This window comes from Lissotriton helveticus, chromosome 3_1 (assembly GCF_964261635.1).
Source record: "Lissotriton helveticus chromosome 3_1, aLisHel1.1, whole genome shotgun sequence".
Lineage (NCBI taxonomy): Eukaryota > Metazoa > Chordata > Amphibia > Caudata > Salamandridae > Lissotriton > Lissotriton helveticus.
Window position 1 is genome coordinate 1,088,362,557 of NC_136061.1, and position 18,770 is coordinate 1,088,381,326.

General features: G+C 44.2%; 1 protein-coding gene across 1 annotated transcript in view; it reads left to right on the forward strand.

The window, feature by feature from the left end:
- Positions 1-599: 599 nt before the first annotated feature.
- The window catches only part of FAP (fibroblast activation protein alpha), a 662,945-nt gene continuing 644,774 nt past the window's right edge, over positions 600-18,770 (forward strand). The window contains exons 1-2 of the mRNA XM_078681652.1: positions 600-774; positions 1,336-1,420. Coding sequence (XP_078537778.1) covers positions 769-774; positions 1,336-1,420 — 91 coding nt within the window. The 5' untranslated portion in view covers positions 600-768. The remainder of the gene's footprint in view (positions 775-1,335; positions 1,421-18,770) is intronic.

Below are 18,770 nucleotides of genomic sequence, written 5' to 3' on the forward strand. Positions count from 1 at the left end.
AAAACATCCATTGAGGCATCTAACCAACACCCTCCATTGTCCATATGTGTTTATATGCATGTGTCTCTGCGTGTTGTCTGTGTGGGAATGTTTGCATTTGGTTCTCACCTATGTGCATATGTGTCCTTCTGTATGTGTGTGCTCTATTTGCATAGTCACACATATCGCACGCTAACATATGTCCAGTGCAACAGAGAGCACATACATCTAAAAAGAAGCCAGATCTACTGGCCTTGCCAATCTTTGTTAATTACAGCAATTAAACATCATAACATTAACACTCCCTTACCTGCTCTAAAATACTTTACATTATTCAAATTATAAACCTTGAAAGTTTTTACTATTAAATTGTCAGTCGGGGTTTTCTGCAGACTGGTGCTTTAAACCTGCAGGTTCTGAAAATACAAAGTGGTTTCCGAGATTTAAAAAAAGATAGAAAATGAAATGCATCTTAACCGTATTGTTGTCATTTTAACTGGAAGTTGGGAGGGATGTAGCAGGTTACATCTTCGATAGTTGGGCGGCTCTGAGACGTTTATTTTAAGTACCACCCACGCCTTCCCAGCCAAGAACTTCCCCTAAAGTCTGTTTCCAATTTTGTGCGGAACCTGAGTGGTCTGCCAGTGTTTCAAGTATGCAAAGAAGTCTGGGGAGGAATCAGCCCTTTGCGGTGAACTCTCAAGCGGGCTGTGCATTTAGCGGCTTCCATTCACTCAACAACAAGTCGTTTACAGAAAGGAAAATTCTTCTTTCTCTGCATCTTAGAAAATGAAGGTCAGTTTTCATCAATTTTCTCAATGTCACTACTTTTAAAGATGTTTGCACTGTGTTTTGTCGGACTGTTTGCCGTTGCTCTTCAGTCCAGTGCTTTTCTGCTAAATTAAGCGAATGCTATTGCTGACGAGTTACAGGACCTGTTCTGGACATTTATATGGACGAGTTTATCCATATTGTTTCAACGCAGTTGCAAATTTCAAAAATGCATTTGCACTCAGGCTGTACTCATTTTGCAATTTAGACAAATCAGAGCATTTCAACGCCTCCTCAGGGGTTTGCAACCCCCATATAGATGCAATTTCAAATCCACTAAAACGCATAAGTTCTTTGTCACTGCATTTCCTCTGGTTGCTTTTGACACGCTTCCGCGCACAATCTGAAGCCATGTCTACTTGCCTGCAGCATGCTGCTAGTAGTAGACGCACGTTCTGTTCCGGTCATAACTGGCCATTTTTAAGCAACCCCCGCAAAGAGCGCATGCGTTACCTAATGTGCACGTGCATCTCGTTTTTGAACAGTTAATACCAACCATGTATTTCCCTTTACAATTTTCTGCAGACACAACAGAAAATCTTACTGGGAGCGATCGCACTCACAGTGGTCGCGATATTATTGGTGTGCATTGGAGTGCTGGTGTCAAGTGGTAAGTTGCATCCGGGTTCCGCGCGGACTGTTATACTTCGAGTACTGTAAAACCTGTGCACAGCTGCAGTTGGGAACTATGAAAGTATAACGTACCATTTTCCTGTTAAATTAAGCACTGTTGAGGTTTGGATTTATCATCTTTTAGGAATGTTGGCTTGGGTTGAGGGTATTACAACAGTCTACTTTCCTGGAAAAACACGCCACGAAGCACAGATGAAAGTTAAATAAAAAAGACGGGCGTTGACCGTACTTATTAAAAAGTCATGGCCTAGGTCACTTTTTGAAATATTTAGTTTCCAAGCCACCACATGTATCTGGGGCACCTATTAAATTGTGGTCTGCACACATCACTTATGCAATCACAAGATGATTTTTCCACTGCTATGTCTCACTTCGGAATGGGGCTGAGAATTATATCTTCATAGATTAGCAAAATGGAGTGCAATGCGCAAACACATTTTTTACATATTTATGACATACCCGTGCTTTGACCTCCGCTAACTCTTCATTGACTTTTTTATAGAATTTTTTATTAATCAGTTATAAATCAGACATTGTAGCATCACAAATTAATATGTCAAATATTTCCACATGGATAACAAAAATATACATTTCAAAAGATTTTCATTGCCTAGGAAGAGGGACTCTTCATTGACTTCCGAGGATTTAACTTCCTGGCATGTTCCCAAAGTCCCATAACAATCAATAAAATACAGTTCAATCCACTGGAAAATCACATCCTTGCAACAAAAATAAATATACTTACAAAGGTAACAGAAATATTTTTTACTGATGGGTTTTGAGTGACTTCAAATAGGTAAGGAGAGGGAAGCTCGAGTTGTCTGTGATGTTGCTCAGAACCCCGAGATAAAAACATCCCTGTCGTTTACTTTTTCTTTATCTACAATGTTATGCTATGTATGATCCGATAATCACCTTCCCCTGCTTTTATCTGCTATAGAGGGGGCAGAAAAGTAATGGGAGAGCAGCTCACAACATGGCCTCTCCTTCCTGTCCCAAATGGAAAAAAATAAAATAAATCTGAGCTCCTGCCCACCCCATCACTCTTTGTGCCTTCCCTTGCCTCCTACCCTCAACAAGTTCCCTTGCCTCCTCGCCTCAACAAGTTGTGATCTCCACTCTCCATCACTCTCATAGAGCCCTGCTTGGACAGTCTAGATTTTTTTTACCTACTACTTTCTTTTTTTAACAACTATGGCATAGCTTTCGTTGACACTATTGTACAATATTGCAGTATTACACTAGATTTAGAATTACTCTTCAGTGTTCTGTGAACAGAAACCAATGTGATGCACTGTAAGTCAAAGTAAACTAGTGTTTTACACACTTTTCACTTAGAAGTTGTTAAAGTACAGTGCAAGTAAGGTGAATATCCATTCAGATTCAGCCCCACCCTTCATAGAGATGCAGTACTCACACTTTAGCTGTACAAGGCAGTTATACTATAGTGCTCTCTGAGCGGCAGTGAAAATATCGAGATAGTTTACTGCTTCTTGACGCTCAGCAAGCCCACTTTAGTTTTACAGAACGGTCTTAAAACACTACTATGGTGTGACAAAGACTGGGGCACAATCTATTGCTTCTAGACTGTAAGTGCAGTGTACAAATATTGGGCCCGAAAAAAACATTTATAGTTCAAAATGTATATTTATGATTGAAAATTACTTCAATTAATCATGCCGGATCTTCAGAAAAGGATGCATTGCAGCTGTAGATCATTTTACTGCTGAGTAATTGTTACACCATGACAAGCTACGAAGAAGCACTACTACCCCAAGGATTGGGCATTGGGTGGTTCAAGACTGTATTTACCTTAAGAGGTTGTGAATGCCTCCAAACTTCTGAGTGCACTAGCATTCAGAAACTCCTCTCTGACCTGTTCCCCTCCTCAAAATGGCCAGAGATCTGCTCCAGTGAATAGTTAAAACAAAAACACCTTCCACAGTGGAAAGGGCAACAGAACATACTTTAAACTCCCCAGAGGAGTAGGAGAAGTGGTTTATCCAGGGGGGAAATGTTTTCCCTGTGGGGAAAACATATTAAAATGTGCATTTACACAACTGTCTACCTTTCCCTAGAGCAGAGTTATACTTAGGCTGTGGGGTTTTAGGTTTAAACCCATAATAACTGATAAAACCCCACTGAAAGATCAATAGCCCTCACCAGTGAAAACATATAAACATAAAAACACCTGCACAACCACAAACTAAATGACATTCAATGAAAGGAAAAAGAGAGTGAAAGAGTCTTTTTTTTCTTCCTGAAGGGGCCACCACAATGGAACTTGGTTATGCAAGCTAGCAGTAAGTAAGACTGGGCTAACATTATTCTGCTTGAGTTTTGTTGTTTAGGGATGCCACTAAAATATTGTTTCTTCTTCCTTTTGCTTTTTACTGTTTTGTGGTCTTTGGTCTAAAGATGCATGGTTTAGAAGCATGTTTTATGTCTCGTTGAATTATTTTATAAACTGTAGAGAATCAAGAAATATCAAAATCATATTTGATATTTGGCTGCATTTGATTCTTTCACTGATAGGTAAAATGGCTGATTTCATAAGAATCTTTCCTAATATGTGTCATCACAGTTACCCACAGAGAATAGGTAAACATCCTTAAAACATCAGCCCACAGTTTCTAGTGAGTCAGTATTGATAGTAGGTGAATTGCCAACACCTCAGGCTTCAAACATTCAATGCAAGGTATAGTGACAAGCAGCCGCGGGCCGTGGAGGGAGTTACGGTGGGGCAGGGAGGCGGGGAGGGGGAGGGGCAGGGTGGAGGGAGCTAAAAACTGGCATATGGATATTTGCAGGTAAGTACACAATTTAATTAATAAAACGAATTTCGTAGCGTGCACTGCATCGCAAAATGCGATGCTGTGCGCGCTACGAATTTCGTTTTATTAATAAAATTGTGTACTTACCTGCAAATATCCATATTCCAGTGTTTAGCTCCCTCCACCCTGCCCCTCCCCCTCCCCGCCTCCCTGCCCCACCGTAACTCCCTCCACGGCCCGCGGCTGGTGACAAGTATATATATAAAGAGTGCTATCACCAAGCATTTGGGATAGTGGTGAATACATGACACCAGACTTTTGGAAAAAAGGAACGCAGTGTCACTTGGAATGCTCTGCAAAAAAAAGTTATTTCAAAGTTCAACAAAGATTGGAGTGATATTGTTTGTATTTGCAGTGATTCAGCTATGTATATGAAAAAGTTGTGTGATGACCTGTCAAAATTGATACTCGAGCTGAAGTGATTCCGTGTAGGAGATCCTTGCTACTTGTTAGATGGTATGCTGAAAGCATATTTAAAATTATTCAGAGTTAATGAGGGATGCTATTGACCTTTTAGTCCATGCTGGTGCACTGTTTTCTTATGCACAGGAAATAAAACGCAAATATTTATAATTTTGTGCTTTGTGTGGCATCAAAGAAAAAGTCATCCAAACTGGGCTATAAATGCTATATTATGCATGTGGCAGCCATTTACAGAATTTTTGCTGAGTGATGATGCCAAAGGCAAGAAATGTGAGGATCTTTGGTCGCATAAAGATAGTGAAGTGAAAAAAGTGCACTCTACTGCATTATTAGATTTTTACAGGAAAACATAATTGCTGTAGTGGACATAATAAAAAAAACAGAGTCTGAAAATCCCCTTGTCTGCCAAGCGTTTAACATAATTGGTGTAGATGTGAAACCTCTCCTTGAGAGTAGGCTGGGCGACACCTTCAGTGACTTTGGCACTGCAACATGTTCCATGTTAGAGTGCTTGAATGTATGAGAAATGGCTTGCAATGATGCATAGAAATGTCCCTTCACTACCAATGGCATTTTAAGTCAATGAAACCTCATGGTGGTACTCTGTACAAGTTCTAGATCCCTTCAGTAAAGGGGATTTTCCTCCCTAGTTTTAAAAGTGCTGCTTCAATTTTGACCGCTTCAATAACTCTGAGGGCATAAGCGCCCAGCTCAATGCAAATGTTGCAGAACCTGTCCTGAGAATTGCAATCTTCAAGTGCACCAGTTTTGGCATGGAAAGCTGTCAGTGGCCAGAGTTAACAAATTGTGTACTGGCTGTTTTGGTGTTGCCCGTCTCAAGTGCCAATGTTGATAGGGCCTTTTCACAGAAGTTTATATGAGAAGGAAAGATCGAGCGCACATGACCAAAGATTCACTAAAGAAGTATTGTGTGATGTACTACAATAAGTTTTATTTGTAAAAATCTATTTGAACCTCATATACACTGTACGCACACTGTCTATATACCATGTTCTATCAGTGCGGAAAGCAGGCAATATTAAAAGCAAAATGTTCCATAAACACCAGAAAAATACCCTTTCTGTTGTTTTTAGTGGCACGAAAATGTGTAACTACTGATAACAACAGTTTTTTTAAGGTACTGAAATCACATGAAAACACTGAAAAAAAACCACCAGAATTTACCAAAAACAGAAACTGAAAACAGGAAAGCCTAGTTATACTGTATGTGAATTCCTAAAATTTGTAATCTAGACCGTTGTATAGTAGAACATGTGTAGTTGCAGATTTGTGTTTTTGTTCTTGTTGGGCCTATTAGTTTTGCAGGGCAGACCTGGAAAACTACTTTTATTATGAAAGAGATAATAAAAGTAAGCCTTCCAGCATATCAGCAGGCCCAATGACCCTGTTTTCGCGTTCCACCTTGTCGCTTTCCGATAGTTGTCTCATACAATAAGCGCACCACACTAGTGGTTCTGAACTTTTTTAACCTTCTCTGGGGCCCCACTAAGTTGTTGTTGAAATCCGGAGACCCTGTCTGAGGCAATTTCAACAATACACAAAATTACACAAACAAGCATTCATCAACTAAATACATAATCAATTAAATATTTTATTTAATTTACAAACATAAAAAACAAAAATGTTAACTTTAATGGGAAGGTTGGAGCTTTTCTAAATTTAATTGAGGCCATCAATCGTCCATACTATATTCTATGTGATGCACTTCCACTGCTCATACAAATCAATCTGAGGATGCCAACCTAATTTTTAGCCTCCAACTTCAAATTCTTTCACATTTATAGACCATGTTAAAATGTTGTTTTTTTATATATGCTTTATTAGTCTGTTAATATTATTTAATGTTATAAGCAGTCACAGACCCCCTGGATAGGCATTGCGGCGCGCAAGGGGTCCTCAGACCACAGGTTAAGAAACACTGCACCACACCATTTCCTCCTATACTATGCCCACCCCGTCATTGGTGTGTGATAGTAGAGCCTGTATTACAAGTATCAGAGCCCCCTCATTTAATGAAAGAACACTTCCCTTGCAGTCACGGCCGCCACAATAAAGAGGTGGTGGTGCAGGTGGAGGGGGCGCAGGGAAGTGCGGGAGAGGGAGCGCGCATGGGGTGTTGTAATAAACAAAAACAAAAAAATAAATGTACCTGGAGCTGCCTCCCACCTACTGCGTCGCACTCAGTACAATCCTTCCTGGTCCCAGCCAGCACTGGGACAACGTCATCAACTCCCTGCAATCCCAGCGCTGCTCTCACGTGAGAGCAGCCCGGATATTGGTCTGAGCAGGCAGGAAAGACACCCTGCTCAGACCAGGGAGTCTGTGGGGTTTCTCCAGCGTGGCTTCTCAATGCAGCTAGCCTGGAGAAAACGTAAGTGCGCATGTTGTGTGTTTTGGTTGGCCTGAGACGGCCAGCCAAAACACATATGCGCACTTAGGGAGTGGAGTGCACGTCGCCTTCCTCCTCCCAATGCCCCGCCCCTCCCTTCATAAGCTGGCTCAGAGCCGAGCCGGAAAATGACAAATTAAATGATGACATTGTTTTATTTTTCACTTACTCACTCTGAACCAGGCAGTGGGGCAACTCTCCTCCACCATTGTAGAGGAGCCGCCACTGTTCTTTGTATTGGCCCCTGCTCATGTCTACACAGATGGCCACCTATTGCCTTTAATGATCTGTGCAACCTATTCAGAAATGTATGACCGAATAACAACCCTGCATGGTAGTTTTTTGTAGAATGTCCAAGTATATTTTAATATGAAATCATTTATTCTGGTAAAATCCCTTTAGACATAGCTGTTATATTGCAGATTCTAACCTCATCTGAGGTGGTCAGTGCAATTTCAGTTTGGGCACTTCAGTGACATTCATTTTCAACCTAGTGCAGGTTCCCAAATATATTCCATCCATGTATTTGATATCAAATAGATGGGTGTAATTCACAGAGTTTTGCTAGGCGGAACTCCGCAAAGAGGCAAAAAAACTCAGCAAAGTGCCGCAAGTAGCGAAGTGCAGTGCGAACTGCCATTCACGCTGATCTTCCTGCCGCTGGGGTAGAAATTCTACCCGAGCAGCAGCTCGTGTTTGCGAACTAACCGTTCATGAGCCTGTGCGAGGAAAAACTCCGCTGTACTACGCGGAGCGGAGTTTTCTGCACTCCGCGAGCTCCGTGGAGCGCGAAGTGCAGAAAACTCAGCAAACTCCGCGAATGGAGCGGAGTTCACTGCCCAGGCCTAAAACATGGAAGGTGTTTCTTCACTATGTTAGAAATAAATGTTCACATATAATTGTTCAGGGGCATCATTTTAGCAGGGACATAGCTTGGTCAGTAGGATTGAGGGTGTGTGAGCTTCAAATTTCCCAACAATCACACAGGTTAAAATACATGATATGAAAAGCAGGACAGGAGGGAGCTTAAGGAACAGTAGGAAGGGAGAGCAGTACAGATTGTGAGGGGTACTTAAACACAATATTTTGTAAAATGAATTTTTTTTTAAGATCAATAAAGTGTGTGTTTTCACATGCATGTGTATGTAAATGCCCCAAGTGAAAGACAAACACCTCAGTATACCTGACTTGAAGCACCTGTACCCAACTATTTATTGCATAATACATTTATTAGAGGGCGGTGTAACACCCTAAATACCCGCCAGAAGCTACGCCCCTGTAGATTAGAAATGTAACCTTCCCTTTTAGTCTATTGCTGATTTAAGAAGACAAATTGAATTTTTTTTTTCTGGTCCAAGTTTTGCATCAAATGCTTTCTCCTCATATGCCTAGAACCTTTTTTGTCAGCTTGCATGATGGGGCAGGAGAAATATTTTTCCATTGCAGTTCTCCTCGAAAGAATGATGTTGTCAGGTTTTAATCTGATCCCTGAACTTGTAGGGACAGCCCAGCAATATCAAAGTTGAGTTGGACTCTAGTCACCACTAACCAGGGCCGGACTGAGAACCAAAACCGGCCCTGGCAAAGTGTTCGGCCGGCCAGCTCGGTCGCACCCTGGGGGTGCGACTGAGCTCATTGCCGGGGCCGGTTTTCGGCCGATTTTGTTACAGGCCCGAGTATGCTACAAAAACGGCCCTGTACAAAAGGGGGTGGTGATGGACGGAGCATCTGAACTAATCAAACACTCACACCCAGTCAACAGAGGCACAGGGTAAGACTGATTTGCATATGGCCATGTCTGAACTGGGGTGGCAGAGTGGGCTAAAGAACGGTGATGGATTAAACCCAGATCTGTTGACTGGGTGTGAGTGTTTGATTGGTTCAGATGCTCCGTCCATCACCACCCCCTTTTGTACCACTTTGTTCGCCATAAGTTGGCAGGGTATGCTCAGACATGAGTCCCTTGCTCATTTTGCCACTGGATTCAAGCAAGCCGGGCTGAAGACGGCTGAAATGCCAAAAACCGGTCTTCGGAAGCTTGTTTCCGGTCCAGGGAAGGCATGGCTTGTCATTTCGGGCTGGACTGTTCCCATGAGGCACAGGGTCAGACTGATTTGCATATGGCCATGTCTGAATTGGGGTGGCAGAGTGGGCTAAAGAACGGTGATGGATTAAACCCAGATCTGTTGACTGGGTGTGAGTGTTTGATTGGTTCAGATGCTCCGTCCATCACCACCCCCTTTTGTACCACTTTGTTTGCCATAAGTTGGCAGGGTATGCTCAGACATGAGTCCCTTGCTCATTTTGCCACTGGATTCAAGCGAGCCGGGCTGAAGACGGCTGAAATGCCAGAAACCGGTCTTCGGAAGCTTGTTTCCGGTCCAGGGAAGGCATGGCTTGTCATTTCGGGCTAGACTGTTCCCATGAGGCACAGGGTCAGACTGATTTGCATATGGCCATGTCTGAATTGGGGTGGCAGAGTGGGCTAAAGAACGGTGATGGATTAAACCCAGATCTGTTGACTGGGTGTGAGTGTTTGATTGGTTCAGATGCTCCGTCCATCACCACCCCCTTTTGTACCTCTTTGTTCGCCATAAGTTGGCAGGGTATGCTCAAACGTGAGTCCCTTGCTCACTTTGCCACTGGATTCAAGGAAGCCGGGCTGAAGACGGCTGAAAAGCCAGAAACCGGTACTCGGAAGCTTGTTTCCGGTCCAGGGAAGGCATGGCTTGGCAGTTCGGGCTGGACTGTTCCCATGAGGCACAGGGTCAAACTGATTTGCATATTGCCATGTCTGAACTGGGTTGGCAGAGTGGGCTAAAGAACGGTGATCTATTAAACCCAGATCTGTTGACTGGGTGTGAGTGTTTGATTGGTTCAGATGCTCCGTCCATCACCACCCCCCTTTTGTACCACTTTGTTTGCCATAAGTTGGCAGGGTATGCTCAGACATGAGTCCCTTGCTCATTTTGCCACTGGATTCAAGCAAGCCGGGCTGAAGACGGCTGGAATGCCAGAAACCGGTCTTCGGAAGCTTGTTTCCGGTCCAGGGAAGGCATGGCTTGTCATTTCGGGCTGGACTGTTCCCATGAGGCACTGGGTCAAACTGATTTGCATATTGCCATGTCTGAACTGGGGTGGCAGAGTGGGCTAAAGAACGGTGATGAATTAAACCCAGATCTGTTGACTGGGTGTGAGTGTTTGATTGGTTCAGATGCTCCGTCCATCACCACCCCCTTTTGTACCTTTTTGTTCGCCATAAGTTGGCAGGGTATGCTCAGACGTGAGTTCCTTGCTCACTTTGCCACTGGATTCAAGCATGCCGGGCTGAAGACGGCTGAAATGCCAGAAACCGGTCCTCGGAAGCTTGTTTCCGGTCCAGGGAAGGCATGGCTTGGCAGTTCGGGCTGGACTGTTCCCATGAGGCACAGGGTCAGACTGATTTGCACATGGCCATGTCTGTACTGGGGTGGCAGAGTGGGCTAAAGAATGGTGATGGATTAAACCCAGATCTGTTGACTGGGTGTGAGTGTTTGATTGGTTCAGATGCTCCGTCCATCACGACCACTTTGTTCGCCATAAGTTGGCAGGGTATGCTCAGACGTGAGTCCCTTGCTCACTTTGCCACTGGATTCAAGCAGGCCGGCTGAAGACTGCTGAAATGCCAGAAACTGGTCCGCGAAAGCTTGTTTCCGGTCCAGGGAAGGCATGGCTTGGCAGTTCGGGCTGGACTGTTCCCATGAGGCACAGGGTCAGACTGATTTGCATATGGCCATGTCTGAACTGGGTAGGCAGAGTGGGCTAAAGAACGGTGATGGATTAAACCAGGGGTCTCCAACCGGTCGATCGCGAGCTACCGGTAGCTCGCCGAACCCCCATGAGTAGCTTGCGCCTTGCATTTAAATTTGTAGCCTGTTAGTGTCATTTATTATTCTTGGGCCTTTTTTTACAGCCGTTGCCTGCCCTCACCAAACCCAACTGCTCAGATTGCCCTAACTGAGCTTAGTTGGGGCGGGGCAGGCCAAACATGATGACGCTATTGCCGATCTCCGCCTCCAGTCCACGTTACTGGCCTCTCACAGCCAGTGACCTCGGAGGCAGTGACAGGGGGGAAGGCGAGCCCGGGCTCAGGGCTGCCCGAGCTTCAGAGGAGGTGGACTGCAGAGGCATCTTCCGACCTGTCTGAGGCGGTGCACTGAGGAAGAGCTGGTGGCCCTCAGGCCAGGCTCTGCCCAGGCTCCAGAGGGGGGGGTGCTGTGGAGATAGAGGCCAGCGCAGGTCCAGCAGAGTTACTCCGCACTCTGGGGTAGTGACGCCGAGGGATGCTGGGCGGCCTTCAGCTCAGGCTCTGCCCAGGCTCCAGAGGAGGCGCCCTGGGTAGATAGCCCGTGCCAGTCCAGCGGGGTAACTCCGCCGTCTAAGCCTCTGAGGTAGTGGCCCTAGAGTAGAAAAGGAGGCCTCGGCCTCTGCGCTGGCTCCAGAGAAGGCGGATTGTAGACTGCCAGGCCCACGCTTTACTATCGTGGCCGCGGAGGCAGACAAGTGATACAATAAGCGGCCCAGGACTCGGCTCTGTCTGGCCTCAGAGGCAGACCCATCAGGACAGAGGCCTTTAACTGCCCGGCCGGAGGGTGGGCAGATGTGAGTGTTGTGATCGCCAGAGGCTGTGAATGCAGGGAATACTCCCTGGGGTACCCGCCCCAAAGGCTGCTGAGATGGAGTCACCCTGCTCCGATTCACCCCATGTCTAGGCTCTGCCCCGGTTCACCCCAAGCCTGCCGGTTATTCTGAGCCTGCCAGTGAGGGGGGCTGGTAACTGCGTGAGCAATATTTACCTTAAACTAAACCCACCCTCAAAAGATTTGCCGATTATTGTTTAAATATGTTAAACATAATCTGTTTCAAAGCGCTCCAAGTTTCGGCAGATGAGGAATGCAAGGCAATGAGCGTTAAACTGTTTTGCCACAGATCACAAGATTTTGGGAAAGCGGTAAAGCCGGGATTAGACCCGAGTATCTTGGTTCTAAAGACCAACAACAGCCACAAGAATACGTGTGCTCCAGTCAGTAAATAAACAGCAGGTGTCTGAGTGGAACCCGGATCTTCTATGTGCTTAAGTGGTGGTGTGGCCTATAGGCCAGAGTGGTTGTGCGGTAGTTGTGCCCTGCAGTGTGTGTGTGCTAGGGGGTCCCCAGGTCGCGCAGTCTGTCTGGTTCTACCCTGCATCCTGGCATAGAGGGAGCACAGCTGCTTTCTCTCAGACGCCCAGGAGGAGCTCTCCCTGGCAGGCCAGTGCCTGCAGGTCTCATCACAGGGGCAGGACACATGGCGCATAGCGCGGTGCGATGGGCCTGCTGACAAAATACACTGTCCGGAGAGGCCAGCAGGGACAGTGAAGCGGTGGGTAGTGCGAGTGGTGAAGGGGTCTAAATACCAGCCGAGGGGAGGGAGAAAACAAAGAAGAATGAGAAGGGTGGTCGAGGCAGGTTGGGCTGCGTGGAAGTTCGAGAAGGAGGTAGCTGTGAGAGGGAAGGGCGGAGGAGGAAGAAAGGCAGATGAGAGTGAGAGACAAGCGAGGAGCAGATCAATCGGTAAGCATTATACCTCATAATGCGCTGTTCTCCAGACTCGAGCTGTGATGTGGGCCTTCGGTACTGTAAACGTAAAAGCTGGTATGCCACGGGTCTTGTTTATAGCGAAGTTTGAGCCTGCCTTGTCCCATCTGCTCCCGAACTATCTATGCTAAATAAATTGTTGCTAATACTAACTACATATCTGGGGATAGAAGAGTGAAAGAGGCCCAAAGGATGACTTCAGCAAAATTGCCTGACAACTAACGGACGGGAAACATCATTTACTACGAAGTCTTTACCACGCATGACTTTTAGTACGATTCACGTACCCCGCAAACGTCTTTTCAACGCGGGTGCATTCCACGATCGTCATCACCACGCAACGTTCTTTCCTTCCAGTCTTCGTTCTCTCGTCCTGCTCCATCATAATTAAGAAAAGGGAACTATATAAAAACAAGGGGGGCTGAGGGGGCTTGGGGTGGCTGGGGGGGGTCTCCCCCCCAAAAAAATAACAAGCGGATTGAAAAAAAAAGAAGAAAACGGACAAATAAAAAGATATTAATTGCCTCTGACGATCAAGAAAAGAGCCTCCCCAGCGACGTGACGTGTACGTCATTATAGTAGTCCTATCTCTATTTTTTCAAAACGTTTTTTGACGCTCGTTTCCGTGAAGGGCAGTGGAGAGGTGAGATAAGGATCCAATGTTTATACATAATACAATAAAAATAAAGCGGATTGTAAATTAAAATTTTTTTAAGAAAAATGTAATTTGTAGTATTGTTTTTTAATAAATATCGATATTTTGCTTTGTTAGGCAGTTTTAAAATAATTTTTAGTAGCCTATCAGTATCATTATGTAAATTTAGAAGGGACGTAAAATTTGCGGAGTAGAATCCTGCGTTATGAATTGCTGCGTGGTAAAGACACATGCGAAACTAAAATCATATATTCCTAACGGACACAATCGAGAATGTATTTTTTTGCTTTCCAGCTCTGGGTTTTATATCAGGAGAAGCAGGGTGTTGCCAAGTTTCAGTTTCCTTTACCAAAGGCACAACATTAAAACAAATAACCCGTCTGCACTCCTAAAAAGAATATAAGTTGTTCCACTCTTCAGAGCTTTGAATTTCTGATCCAGTTTGAACTCTTTCAATCCCCTCTTTGGACAAGCCATTGACAGTGTAGGCACGCTCGTCAAAATTATAAATGGGTTTATATTTAACATTCAGGGATAGTGATGTGTGTTTTAAATGCTTAACACAGCAGCAGCTCACTAACATTACTGCAAATAATCTCTATGCCACCATCACATTTCTAATATATGATGTCCTTTTTCGATCTATTCTAACTGAAATATTTTTAAGGATGTTGCATGAAACATAACACAACATTTCTCTGCAAATACTCTGTAATAGACTCACATATCAGCCACATTCAAAATAAATTAAAGGAAAATTATATATAAATCAATCAGTTTAAAAATTATTAAAGGTCATCCGGGCAAGGCTCTCTGCAGAACAACGCTGGCTACAACTCTGGCTGTATCGGGGTACCTGAATGGGTGGAGCTCTGAGCCAGAGCCCAATTTGCCCATGCCTGGCTTAAAACGTCTCTGTTCCCAGTGCATGTGGCAATCAACACCAACACTGCAGCAGTTTCTTTGGGTAGCACAGTTCCGGATCATGGACAGATCTGGAGTATTCCGAATAAAACCCTTAATGAGTAACACTAGTTAAAAATTATTTGAACCTGAACCAGGATGGAACATTTTAAAACTGTAACAAAAAAGAGTATGTGGTGAAGGGGAAATAATTGACCTTGTTCACAATAAAATGAGTCTCTTTTTTGAAATCTAGTGACTGCCCATCTAAGCTAGACTTTAATAATTCACATTTGGTATGGAAGATATGTTGAGGTTTAATTTTTGCAGTGCGTGAACAATTTAGATCGAGCATATCCAAAGCAGGTCATAGGCTTGTATCTTGCAGTATTTCGTTACACTTTCCAGGAATGCTGCCAAGCAAGACAAGCTTTTGCTTAAGGTAGCACAACTTGCAGCTGTCTGTACCTTCAAAAGAGGTAGAGTGCCCCCTTTTGTTCAAACCACCTAATGGGCGTGGAAGAAATTAGGCTTAAAGTCAATGAAACTGGGCGTGGGAGGGGTCTCTCGAAAAAATGTGCGAGTTTCCTAGCCTTCAGTAGCTCACAACAATTTTCACTGCTCAGAAGTAGCTCTCACTACAGAAAAGGTTGGAGACCCCTGGATTAAACCCAGATCTGTTGACTGGGTGTGAGTGTTTGATTGGTTCAGATGCTCCGTCCATCACCACCCCCTTTTGTACCACCTCATCCTCAACCTCAGCACAATAGCTGAGGGTATCTATCCTTTTGAGACTGCAAAGTGGGGAAAACAAGTGAGAGTTTCCTTAATCTCGTTGAGCTCCAGGGTTGCCTCAAAGGAACAGACATATATTGTTTGCGTGGGTCCCCAGGTTTTAGGGCCCCCTCAAATTAGGCAACAATGGACAACACAGAGAAACCCAAAGATCAAGAGAAAAATGACAGGGTTGATAAAACTACAAGGAATTGTCGGGGAGTGCCATCCGTACAACCTTCCCTGTGCCAACTATAAAAAAAACAGAGAGTGCTCACAAAGACAAAAGAAAATGGCAGCAGGACGATACAATAACACAGAATGGTTAGTGACTTACATCTTTACACCTGACCTCGTTTATAGTGTTTTAAATACTTTAATGATTTAAAAAAACATCAAACATTGCACTATTTGAAAGATACAACAAGTTAGCACAGGCAGCACGAGTGACCTGACCTCGTTTTGGGAGTAAGCAAACATCAGAGGCCATCATCCGATCTACTTTTCTTTAATGGTAGCTTTCTTAATGTGTATCGTTTAGTCTTTTACTTAGTCACTTGTGCCCTCTCCCTGTAGTGCTGAGTCATGTATAGAATGTGCTGTGCGTTTACTGCGATTTCCTAACATCCTGGCAAGCTCAGCAATGTGTGTTCAACTTTTCTGACCACAATGTTTAACTTTTTCCAATGTCTGTAATCATTTTTTAGCTGAAAAAGCTGAGTCCCCACTTTTACCAACTGGAAAAGTTTGTGTTGAAAGTCCCAGTTCAAATGGGTAATGATGAGTAAACCGTGGCTTTGTTTATGCAGGATTGCAATAATCAATTTAGATAAACTTTCAAATTCAAGTTTAATATTAGCACTTTCAGTCACATTAGCATTTCCTGCAAGAAGGCAAAGTAGCACAGTATAAAGCAAGAATGAAAATGAAGGAAAAATGTATAGGCGTTCGGTTACAAAACTTGTTGCCCTCCAAATAGAGGAGTCCAGGACAGAAGTCATATTGCAAGCATCAGGAGAAAGTTTGCTGTGGAGAGATGGGAAACTAAAAACACGAATGAAACTAAAATCAACATAGCGCAGGGTATAATGGGATACTGTAAGTCAAGATATTGTCTCTCTAATAGGTACTAAAAACAGAGGAAAAACAAGAATTAGAACATCGAATATATTTCATTACAGTAACACAACTTATTTAGAATTTCAGATTAAGCTGTCTTCAGCTAATAAAGTTAGATGGAGAAGTGCCGATATATACTGCCTTCATTCATAGACCTGATAACAACTGGCTATGTGAGGTTACGGCTTGTTGGGAACTATTCATCTTACAGTCAGCAACAAGTTTCGGCGTGGACTAAGCACATTGTGCATCAGAAAAATTGAGGGAGATTCCCTGAACTACAGCCATTAATGATGGAGTTTTTGTCAGTCCATCCTGAATTATGAGTTGAGGAAAGACCACCCTTGGCACTACAGAAGCCGTGAACCATAGAATGTTGTTCTTTTGTGCCCCCCACGGTGCCATTTCTGATACATTAGCTATCGCAATGTTCTATTCTTTCAAGATTTAGGATTGTGAGTCTTGATTTAATATTTTCAGTATCCTCTATTTTGGAAGCACACTTCACAGTGGATCTCACATTGATTAAGGTTGGAATGTGGTACTGACTCTTTAACAATCTGTATTCCTAGCTTCTTTCTTCCAGCATCTGCCTCGACTCAGCTTAAGGTTTGCAGGTATTTGCCATGGGGTGCTGTAGAAAATATTCTGGGGTGAGCTTCAGCAGGCCTGCCCTTCTGGGACACTGGCAGAAGCATAGTGAGAGGGGCTGTTTTCCATTCGCAATCATTGTAGTATCTCCATCTTCAACTTGTGCATTGGCTTTACATTTTTCTGTGAATGATTAATATTGTTTGGGTCATAAGATGAGCTGCTCCATTCTTCAGTGCAGATGTTTTAGGATCACACGTTTGTAGTCTCTTTCCCACTGTGGCGCTACATGGAGATCCACTATCATCGTTTTTAGGTCTCGCTAGCGAATGCAACACAGCTGCTTTGCTAACAAGACTCTATTGCTGCTGCTTTGGTGCGCAAAAGGAGACAGGAGGTGGCACGCGCGGTCAGGCGAGCGCACACATATACAGAGTGCACATCTCCTGTCCGAGCGTGCCACCACCTGTCTCCCTTCGCGCACAAAAGCCACAGCAAATCTCCTGTCAGCGCGCATTCACTTTCCCTCCCCCCCCCGTCGGCTCCACTGAGCCAACTTGTTGCTGATTCTTTGAAGTCATCGCAGCTGGTAGAGAGGGGCACATAGAGGGCTCTCCTTGCGGTATGCCCCGTCTCCCCTTGCACAGCTCTTGTTCCCCCTGGCCTGATAGGCAGTAAAGCAAAAACAGACACTGAGCAGGCCCTCAGCCCAGCTCATGTTGTGCAGTTTCAATGCCTGCCCTTTATGTTGTCGCTCAGCTCAGAACAAAATGTTACTTTGCAATTCAGACCATCGCCGGCTCCCTTTGTAAATAGTTATTCCTGACGCCCACCAAGAAGCCAGGCCAACTGAGGTGCCGAGGTGATTTTCGGCACATATAATAGTGCTTAGTGTATGTTTCTGAGTACAGATACAAAGGTACACAAGTACAGATACTGGTCATGGTTGTGTGATCTTGGACACCTTCTCCTGATCGATGTGTTACTGTTTATATTTTAATTGTTAAATAGAACAGGTATAGGGCATTAAAAAAAGGATAACATTAATCGTGTTTTTTGACGCTTAACATCACAACAGTGAATGTGTACATGTGGAGAGGATAATGACTACCAGAGATGAATTCCACCTGCGATGTTCTCACTTTGGGTTAAAGAACATTTTCCGTGATCCAACTTTATCACAAAAAATATATTTTCTGGCAATCAATTCACCCGCCCCCACCCAGCTTTCACGATTGAAGAATACAAGGTTGTTTTAAGGCACCGAAACATATATGGGCAGATTTCATAGCATGAATTGTAACTCCTCATTAAAGAGGGAGAGGCAGCTTCCCCTCAGTGACATCCCTGGGACAGTGTCTGATGATAGATGTGGTAGTGTGATGGTGCCGTAAAGGAGTGTCCTCGGAAATAGCGACAAGGTTGTCATTCAATCTAAATGTTAGCCTAACAAATCTGTGCATTTTTAAAAATAAGTTTAAAAGGCCAGGCTTTCCTTGCACAGTACATAAGTGCACAGCACACCACGTTATGTCAATTCAATTCTGCACGCTACTAGTCGGGCAGGCGTTCGCGTTCTGGTGGTGGAGAATCGGATCACACAACAGTTTTGTCTGGCTCTATTTCAGGTCTTTGGTTGAAAGTGAGTCAGTGCAAATACTCTATTACCATCATATTATGAATGCAGATTACTTGGAGTGGTAATGTGTGACAGAGAATGTGCATTGATATTGTTTATAATTGTATTGCAGTAGTGAAGTATTGTTTTTTTGTGTTGTGGGGTTTTTGTGCTGCATCGTTGCATTGTGGTGTGTTAAGCTCTGGCTGTTGTGTTGTGCTGTTTCGACAGATTTTTGTGCCGTTCCCCTTGTTTGAGATCAGGGGAGAGGATATGTTGTAAGGGCCAGAGCGGTCGACCTCGAAGCTGGGGACCGGGGTTCGAGTCTTGGCATGGTCTCTGTGATTTTGGGCAAGTCACTTAATCTCCCCGTGCCTAACAGAAT